We start from the raw sequence: 10,358 nt of genomic DNA, 5'->3' as shown, positions 1-10,358 counted from the left end.
GAGAAGAGATTTCCCCTACTAGTGACCAAACTGTAGTCTTGTGTAACTCTGTATAGATTCTGCCACCAGTTTCAGTGAGGAACTTGGAAGCATGGGACAATCTTCATAACACAGGAGCATTTTCCCAGTGTCTGAATTGCACTGGTAGTAATTTACATTAAATAGTGAAATAATTAGGAAAGCCATCTGTATGGACTCCATCAAACCACAGTTGAAAGAGAAGATTATCTGGGTTGTATGGTTTGAAATTAGCAACTCTGAGGTAAAGAAAGTGCCTGGTGTTCTACTTGAGGCTTCTATTCTGGACAAACTCTTTCATGATTTCAGTAAAAAGCAACTAACACAGCAGTCGTTCCTGGTTTACATTTGTCTGCTTGCTTCAGTGGAAGAACAACTTGTGAATTGCCTTTTTTTCATGCAACTTTTTTCCTCTTTGAAGTTACTCAGCACATAGAGCCAGAAAAGGAGCCATAGTTAATTTATATGGCTTATGTATTTTATAGGGATTTTAGGGGAAGAAATAAAAGCTCCAGAATGTATTGGAAGACATTCACAGCTATTTTTCAGTTCTCTTTCTTTTCTAGATAATAAACCAATGTGAATTCTTGATGGAGTCTTAAGTTCATTCTTCTGTTAGTCATGTAATTTACAGTTACTGAGAGCTCTATTCTTCTGTCAAGGGGCGTAGATACTTCCCAGCTATAATATTGTTTTTGTCTTTGTTTTTCCTTTGCAGCTTTTGAAGAGCTTGAGAAGGCTGTGAGTATGGCCCAAAAGACAGAGGAAGCCCGGAAAAAATTGCAGATAGAAATGGATGAAAAAATCAAAGCAGTAGAAAAGGCAAGTGAGGAAGAGAGGGTAAATCTTCAACGAGAGTTAACCAGAGTGAAACAAGAGGTGGTTGAGATTATGAAGGTAAAAGCTAAAACTCACGCTGTATTATTGGCTTTTAATCTAATCGTTCAATTACAATTAAACCATACTTGTAAAATACATTAGTTTATCAGGACTTTGCTTGTAAAATTTTCCCTATTTAATACATTCTATAAAAAAGAATTTATGGGATTAAATATGTACTTAAAATAGACAACTTCCCATACAGATTTTATTTCTCAGTTTAAAATCAGTGTGTTAGAAGTATGTAAAAATGAGCAGTATTACTCTGTTTCACAGTATTTAATACAAATATTTACTAGAAGTGCACTTGAGACTTCAAAGGGAGTCAAGAAAAAGAAATTAATGGCAATCAGCTCACACACGTCCACCAGGATTTTGGGTTTTAGTACTAAGTACTTTTAATGATTTTCCTAGCCCAGTACGTGTGAACGTTTGAGAACCTGTTGCCAAACTGTTTGCTCTTTAAGAATTGCTAGAATTTGCTTCATGTGCCTTGCAAAGCTGTACGTTTGAAAACCTTTAAGTTAAATTGTTATGTTGACATTTTTATGTTCTTAATTTTTCTAAGAGATGCTTTGGTGGGATGACTGACTTACATTGCATAATTCTTAAAGCAAAATTCATCGCATGAATTTCTGGCTCATGAAATAATAAGAATATGGGGAAAGCTGCAGGCAGAAGTTCTTTTTCCAACTCATTGTCATGTTTGAGCTGAATCTGAAATGCTAAGTTCACCTTGAACAGTCTTTAGAAAACATGGTGGTTTTTTTAGTAGAACTCAAAGACTTGAGAAGGAAGATGGTGAACTTCAAACTTGAAAGTAAGAACTGTCAGGGCTTGATATTAGAGCACTCAAAGTGATTGTCACTTAATCAAAGAGAGCAAAAAGATGGTTCTGTTTTCCTCTCTCTGTTGCACTGCTTTTCTTATTAAGAAATAATACAAAATATTCTGTTATTTAATTTTTTGAAATTAGTTTGTTCTCACTTTGATTCACAGAAGTCTTTAGAGGAACGTGTTGCTGAACTTGAAAAATTCCATAAAAAAGAAATGGCTACCAAAGATCAGGAGCTAAATGAAAGGTTACAGGCCCAAGAAAAGGCATTCCAAGAGAAGATGAAAGCAGCTCTTGTAAGTATCATGTCTAAAACCTGTCCAAAGACATTTCTTTTAGAGTGAGGTGGGAATAGAAGTTTTAATCTGACTCTGTTCTGTGCTCAAAGATACAAGTGTGCTCCAAAAGTCAAAGAGCTCAGAGACTTCAGCAACATGAAAGGAAACGAGCTGCAACAGTGGAGACTGAATAATGACAGTCACTACCACTGCTCACTAACAGCTCATGTTGTGGGAAAGACTTCTTTTTTGGAAGCTCTTGTTTTTTTCTATTTCTCCCTCGGGATCATTGACGAGTGTTAGTATCGTTATGTCTGGTTCTGTTATGTGAACAGGGTTAGCTATCACTACCACTGCTCACTAACAGCTCATGTTGTGGGAAACACTTCTTTTCTGGAAGCTCTTTTTATTACACTTGTTTTTTTCTATTTCTCCCTCGGGGTCATTGACGAGTGTTAGTATCATTATGTCTGGTTCTGTTATGTGAACAGGGTTAGCTATTGATACTGTTTGACCTCAGAAAAGAATTTTCTTCTAGGTCAGGATGGATTCTTTGCTCTTTTTCAGAAGATGTGGTGATCTGAAGTGGATTACCTTATGTTACCTAATAAATACTAGATTCTCTTTTGTGCTTCTCCGTGATGGTTGGTGACTAGGACTGATGGACTTTGACAGACCCTTCCTGACTATATCTTTCTACCCATTTATCAAATTATTTTTTCAATTAGAAGGAATGGATACTTAAAAATACATTAGCAGTAGAATCAAGTGAGGACATACCTTTATTCCTCTAAAGTATTACTCTCAATTAATTTTGATAAACCAAAATGAAAGGCTGGATTGCATTATGTTTTTCCTACAAAGAGAATAAGAAAGCAAATGGTCCTCCAGAAGAGAAAACAAAGTTGATTTATAACAATTTTTCAGAGGTGAAATATGAACTCTGTGTGTGTAGGAAATAGAGGTCATCAGTGTGTGACTCATATTAACTGGTTTGTAAATGTCCTATTATCCTGTTTTGAAGGTGTCATGACTATAGGTTGTTTTAATCATAATTTTTTATACAGGAAAAAAATCAGAGTGAATGTTTAAAAACCCTTCAAGAAAAAGAGCAGCAAGAATCCCTAGCCTTAGAAGAATTAGAGCTGCAGAAGAAAGCAATACAGTCAGAGTGTGATAAGAAAGTTGAGGAGATGCATCAGGAAGTAGAGACTTTAAGAACTGTGAGTAAAGATCCCAGAAGGGTAAATGTTTACAAGAAATGTAAATGTGATAAGTTGACAAATACAGTGGATTTGTTGTGATTGGGGTGTATTGGTCTCAGTGCTTCTTGTAGTGACAGAAATGGAACATTTTGCCATAGTAAGCTGCAGCCCCTAGTTCTTCACAAGATCAGGTGGCAAAATATAGAAATATATTCACTTTATATCATGGAGTGGGATGTGAATTTGTATCCATCTGTGTAATTTTTGTTATACAGGAGAGTTAAACTTTAAACTGTTTATCTTCTGGGTACTGCTACCATACGAACACTTACAAGGGTACTTGAGTAAATAAAAAATGTGCTTAAATTTTTGAAGTGTTTTTCTGCTTTATGCAGTGGTTAAGAATGTATTACCTGCTAATGCAAGATTGTACATTATTCCAACACTCCCAAATATTAGTTTGGAGATTTTGTCTATAGAAGTGTTTTAACTTTACAGCAGCATTTGCATGAGAGGTGAAATTAAGATAAATCATTAGGTCTGTACAAAGCTCCATAATGCTCATGTAGATTGCCAATGTCTTTTATGCTATCTATTGGTACTTTAGCTTAATAAGAAAATGTGAACATATCTCTCATAAATATCTTGCAAGTTATTTTATTTGAATTAGTAAGTCCTTTCCAAGTTGTTACTTTATCTATTTTAACTGTGGTGAAACAGGAAAAAAAAAAAATCATTAAGTAACTAGCCCACCATAATAGAAGCAAAGCTGAGAACAAACCAGAGGATTGAAAGGCATACATTAAAAGTTGTTATACACTAAAAATAATGGAATAAGTGGTTTGTAGTCATGGGAATTTGATGTGATTTCTTGAAATTTAATCAGCTTGTTACCTTTTGAATATTTATTTCTTTTAAACCTGTGTTCTGTAACAGAGGATTCTTGAACTGGAAAGCTCTCTTGCAAAGCATTCGCAGGATGACGGAAAGCAGTCGGAGGAGTTAAGTACTATGATGGAGTCTGAAAAAAAGCAGCACAACAAGGAAATCAGTGATATCGTTGAAAAGCACAAGAAAGAAATGGAGAACATGAAACAGCAGCAGGAAAAGATTTGGACAGAAAAACTTCAAAACTTAAAGCAACAGCAAGTAATTGAACTCGAAAAAATGAGAGAGAAACAAGAACAAGAGATAGATAAAATTTTGAAAGAGAAAGAAACAGTATTCCGTGCACACATAGAAGAGATGAACGAAAAAACATTAGAAAAACTTGATGTGAAACAAACAGAACTAGAAGCACTGTCTTCTGAGCTGTCAGAAGCACTGAAAATACGTCACGATTTGGAACAAGAGCTTGCAGAATTGAACAGTAAAGTGTGTGAAACAAAGCAAGAAATGGAAGGGAAGCTGGAAGAAGAGAGGAAACGGCACAAGGAAGAGGTTGAAACGATGTTAAAAGAGCACGAAATGTCTATTCAAGGTGTTGAAAAGGTACTCAAAGAGGAGCTCAACAAACTCAAGCAGTCATTGGAGGAGAAAGACAGACATCTGGAGGAACTAAAAGCACATGAACAGAAACTGAAGGAATCTGCAGAAAAATCTGAAGCTGAACTTCTTCAAGTGTCTGCAAAGCTAGAGGAGCTTTCAGAGTCCCATCAGAGTACTTCTAATGAGCAGGCAAAGATTTATGAAGAGGAATTAGCAAAGCTAAAGCAAAAGGTGACAAATCTTGAAGATGAAAAATTGCAACTTAGTGGGCAGCTAGAAAGAACTGAATCCCAGCTGAACAAAGCCAAGAATGATTTAGAAGCACACATCTCTCAGGTGCATGACCTGAAGCAGCATCTGCAAGAGCAAAGCAATGAAAATACACAAAAAGTATCCTCTCTAACACAACAATTTGAATGTCAACTAAAGGATCTACAAAGAGAGGCTGATGAAACAAAGAGAAGCCTAACTGAGAAAGAAAACGAGATTGAACACATGAACAAGTTACAGAGTAAGCAAGTGGAAGAGTTTAATCAGAAACTGTTAGCCACAGAGGAGAGAATTAGTGTTTTACAAGGAGAATATGAAAGTAAACTGAAATGTCAGGAGAACAAGATGGACAAAATGAAAAGGAAATCAAAAGATATGCAGGAAACTCTCAAAAAGAAACTTGCTGAGCAAGAAGCTAAACTAAAGAAAGAGCTTGAAAACAAGCAGTTGGAGTTGAGTCAGAAAGAGAGCGAATTCAATGCTAAGATGTTGGAAATGGCACATGCCAGCTCGGCCGGAATCAGCGATGCCGTGTCGAAACTGGAATCTAATCAGAAAGAGCAACTGGAGAGTCTTGCTGAGGCTCATAGGAGGGAGCTGGAAGAAATTACCCAGAGCTGGGAGAAGAAACTCAATCAGCAGGTTGAAGAGCTCCAGGAAAAACATGAAATGGAACTGCAAGAGAAAGAGCAGGAAGTTGGAGACCTGAAACAGAAACTTGCCACCTTCAGTGCTGAGAAGGAGGGTTCCAGAACAGAAATAGCCCGGCTGAAGGAAGAGCAGGTGAAGAGCGAGGAGGCCCTGAGGGAGCTGCAAGAACAACTAAGGCAGTCAGTAGCTAAGGTGAACAATTTGTCAGATAAGGAAAGTGACCTGAAAACGCAGTTGAAAAAACTGGAAGGTGATCTTAATCAATCCCTGAAAGAGCAGTCGGGACTTCAGGAACAGCTTGATAAGCAGAAAGCAGTTGAAGAAAAGGACAAAGCCAGAATTACTGAGCTGGCTGATACACTGAAAATACTTGAAGAGAAACTCCAAACTGTGCAGTCTTCTCAGTGTAAAGATCATGAAAATTATGAGAAAAAAATAGAGGCAATTCAGCTAAAGGAAGCCGAGTTCAAAAGGCAGTCAGGAGAACTTGCAGCCCAGTTAGATGCTTACTGGAAGAACGCTGAAGCTTTGTTGCAAACAAAAAGCAATGAATTAATTGAAAAATGTAATGAAAAAATTGGTGCAGTAACAAGCAGAATTGCAGATTGCGAGCGCCGAACTGCAACAGTTAAAGAAGCAATATTAGCTAAAACTAGTCAGATTCCTGAACTAGAAGCTCAACTTAGAGAACTGACAGAGCATCATTCTGCTGTAAGTACTTCTTTGCAGGAGTCAATGCAGGAGCTGCAAGAGAATAACAATTTACTTACGTCCATGAGAGCTCACATTGAAGGACTTGTAGCAGAAAAGGAGCAATTGCAAAAAGAGGGAGGGCATCAGCAGCAAGCAGCATCTGAAAAAGAAACTTGCATAACACAGCTGAGGAAAGAGTTGTCTGAAAATATCAACGCTGTCACCTCAATGAGGGAGGAACTCCAGGAGAAAGAATCTGAGATCTCTGCTCTCCACAAAACCATCAATGACCTTAATGTTAGACTTGAAAGCACGGTGAGTTTAACGGAGAAGGAAGCAGCTGTGTCTCTGTTAAACAAGCAGCATCAAGAGGATCGGTTGCAGTTGTTAAACCAGGTACAGGAGTTATCCTCCAGAGTTGAGACACTGAGTCAAGAAAAAGCATCAGCTCTTGGGCAGGTGGAAGATTGCACGGCCAAGCTGTCGGAGTGGAAGGCGAAAGCACAAACCAGGTTTACACAAAATCATGATACTATTAAAGATTTGCAGAGCAAACTTGAATTAAGCAATATTGAAGCCAATAGAAAAGATGAAGAGCTAAACAAACTGAAGGAGCAACTGGCTAAACAAAGCAAGAATCTCGATAGCTTAAAAAGTGAATTGGAACAAAAACAGAACAGGAAAGAAAAGCAGGAACGTGAGTTAACAACAAAGTTAAAAAACCAGGCAGCAACAATTGCTGAACTAGAAGAAAACATTGCTCGGAAAACTTCAGAAAATGATTCCTTGATGGAGCAACTTAAAAAGTATAATGAACAAAAAGACACGGAGCAAAAAGAGATAGCTTGGCAACTCCAGCAGGCAGAGAAGGTGGCTTTTGAAAAGGATAATAGATTTAAGGAGGCTGAAGAAAAAGCATTTAATCTTGAGAAGCAAATAGGTTCACTGAAAGCTGAATTTGAAGCAAAGGAGAGAGAATTTGATCAACTGAAGTCAGAGATACTTAAAAGCAAAGAGAAAGAAATGAAAGAACTAGAAGACAGACTGAATGCAGAGAACAGCACTAAGCTGACAGATCTGAAAAAGAAGGCAGAGCAAAAAATTGGTTCTATTAAAAAGCAATTGATGTCTCAGATGGAAGAAAAGGAACAGCAATTTAAGCAAGATAGAGAAAAACTGTTAAGAGACTTGGAACAGAAAGTGCAGGAGAGAGAGGCCAAAATTGAATCCTTAGAAGAAAAGATTAAGTCAACAAAGGATTCCACAGAATTAGAGAAAGAAATGCTGCAAAGAGTAGAGAGTGTAAAAGCTGCTGTAGAACAAGAAAAAACTAACATGCTCGAGAGTGTCCAAAAGACATATGAAGAGAAAATGCACATGTTAGAGAAGGGCTTAACTGAGAAGGATGAATTGTTGCAGAAGTATGAAAAGGAACAAGGAGAGATTAATGACTCTCGTCTAGAACTCCAAAACAAACAGGCAGAACTCCTTAAAAAACTCAAATGTGTTGAGGAAAGCCATCAGGAGGAGCAGAGTAGGACTGAAAGCCTCAGGAAAGAACTTGAGGAGCAAACAAAAAAATACTCATTGCTAGCAGATGAGCATGCTCGCTGTGGCAGTGATTTAGCAAGCACTAGGGAAGAACTAAAAGCTAAAGAACAGAAGCATCTTGACATGGAGAATGTAATCGGAGATTTTCAGAAGCAGTTGCAGGAAAAGGAGGCAGTCAGTCAATCTTTAGAGCAGAAAATAAAAGAGTTGGAAAGTAATCTGCTGAAGGAAAATGAAGTGCATAAGGTTGAGATGGAAGATATGAGTTCGAGATATGAAGAAAAGCTAAAAAGTTTGCAGCAGCTGTTGGGTGAAAGAAGTGAGAGTCTGAAAGCTTTTGAGGAAAATGCTGAAGAAAAGGCTAAATCTGGTTTGGAGCTGCAGAAGTTACTGGGTGATATGCAGAACCAGCAGAAGGACTTGCAGACCAAACTGGAAGAGACTGAAAGGGAGAAACAGAAACTCCGCAAAGAGGTGAATAACCTTCAGAAGGACTTGCGTACCCTGAGAAAAGAACATCAGCAGGAGCTGGACCTAATAAAGAAGGAGTCCTTAGAAGAAATGGAGCAGAAAATCAGGTAAATTCTTTGTTCCTGGTCTTGTTAGAATTTCTTTGCTCTATCTTTAACCACTAAAACCTCAGGAATACTTTTTCTAAAGCTTGGTTTGGAACAATGAAATAACAACTGATATTTTTCTGTCATTTTTAAGTAGACTTAGAGAAACACCAAGGAAAGAGCTGTTTGAAAGTAGCACTTGATAAACACATAAACCACTGTTTGAGTCATCAGTTTAAGAAGTGGTTTGTCTTTTGGCAAAGTTATTTATACTGCTTTGGATTTGGTTTAGTGCTGGTTATTTTCAGCATTGCCAGAACACAAAATATAGTTCTAGTTTCCTCAAACAGAAAACAAAGTTTATTAAAACTTGGGACTGAGAGCTTCATGTTCAAATAATATCAAAAATTGTTTGTAAGTACTGCACAAAAATATATATTGTTAAGCACTCAAATGGTTTTTCAAGCAAGGAATTTCCCAAAACTCTCCGTTTGTGTGGCACGTTCTGTACTTCAGTTCTTCATCTACCTCAGCAAAAACTATCTTTTGAAGGGTCCAATTCTGGATGTTTTTTAAATGAAACACCTGTGTCTTTCAGTTGAATTCAATCTTCAGCTTGAACTGGAGGGGATCAAGAAGCCTCCCTGAATCCCACAGAATTCATGTAACTCAGAACCATCCCACTGGAGAATGGTTTTGAAGAAATTGCCAGATCTCCTACCTTGCAAAACTGTTGTCACATTCTCCTTACATTGCCTCATTGCCTTTTTTGACATTTTTGTACAGATGTGAACAAGAAGACATCGAGTTAAAGCACAACTCCACCTTGAAGCAGTTAATGAGAGAGTTCAATACCCAGCTGGCTCAAAAAGAAAGAGAACTGGAAACAGCAGTAAAAGAGGCAATCAGTAAGTGAAATATTAATATAGCTGTAATCAGTAAAACAGCCAGAAACTCAAATCTTCAGATCATTTGGGGAATGGGTTTTACCTGAAACTCTGATCAAGACAACGTGTGTTTTGTGGCTGCCTAGAGAACTCATGGAGGGAGCTTCTCTTGCTCAGGAAACAACATATCAATGTTAATTGTAGCACAATTAGAAAAGCATATCTATAGCTGTTCTTCCTTACCCTGCAGGTCAGATCTTTGATCTAGCACTCAGTTTGCATCTGTCATGGCAAGAGTTAGCCCTAATAGTTATAGGTACTGGAGTGATGGCTGGTTGCTGCACCTTGCAGTTATAACTAGTGCACAGCACATTTCAGCTTCTCTGTCCATCTTTACCACCATAGTGTAAGTTGGAGATTGGAGAAGAGAGCAGAAAGTATCATGATTCCACAGTTACTGCAAGTACCCCTACAAGTGAGACATTTCTGAACATTTGGTGATGTTTCAATCACTTCTCTACATGGAGGTAGGATTAGTTGAAAAATACTGGTTGTGATCTTAACTTTTAGGGCAGTTTCAGCATCAAGTGGAAGAAATTGCTTCAGATACCAAGCTGCAGACAACAACCTTCACATAATTTGACAAATTAAACATGCTTTTCATAATATCACTTTTTTTTTTTTTTTTAGGTAAAGCCCAGGATGTAGAAACTGAACTGGTAGAAAATCATCACATAGAGACAACACAGTTGCATAAAAAAATTGCTGAAAAAGATGATGATCTGAAAAGAACTGTGAAAAAATATGAAGAAATACTTGAGGTATTTTTCTGAAAAATGATACGACCACATACATTTCAAAATAATGCTTCCCCCTTTTTTGTTGCACAACTAGACAGAAAAACTATATTTTTTTTTTCTGGTTAAGATTTTGCTGCTTGACTTACACTTGGTATGTATGGTGACCTAGCTTTCAATTAAAATGTTTTGTTTCTGTGTTTATGGACGTAAAAGAACACCAGAAATTAAGCCCCAGCTCTGGTCATT

General features: G+C 37.4%; 1 protein-coding gene across 1 annotated transcript; it reads left to right on the top strand.

Annotated features, from left to right (window-relative positions):
* Positions 1 to 736: 736 nt before the first annotated feature.
* Positions 737 to 10,127, top strand: GOLGA4 (golgin A4; the record flags this gene model as incomplete). The annotated part of the gene is made up of 6 exons (XM_008949992.1): positions 737 to 915; positions 1,897 to 2,028; positions 3,078 to 3,233; positions 4,152 to 8,446; positions 9,212 to 9,333; positions 10,003 to 10,127. Coding segments are annotated over 6 exons (5,009 nt in total), but the record flags the coding sequence as incomplete, so codon positions are not given.
* Positions 10,128 to 10,358: the final 231 nt, after the last annotated feature.

The sequence above is a fragment of the Merops nubicus genome, unplaced genomic scaffold (assembly GCF_000691845.1).
Source record: "Merops nubicus isolate BGI_N331 unplaced genomic scaffold, ASM69184v1 scaffold22861, whole genome shotgun sequence".
Taxonomy (NCBI): Eukaryota; Metazoa; Chordata; class Aves; order Coraciiformes; family Meropidae; genus Merops; species Merops nubicus.
This window is presented reverse-complemented; position numbering and strand designations above follow the sequence as displayed.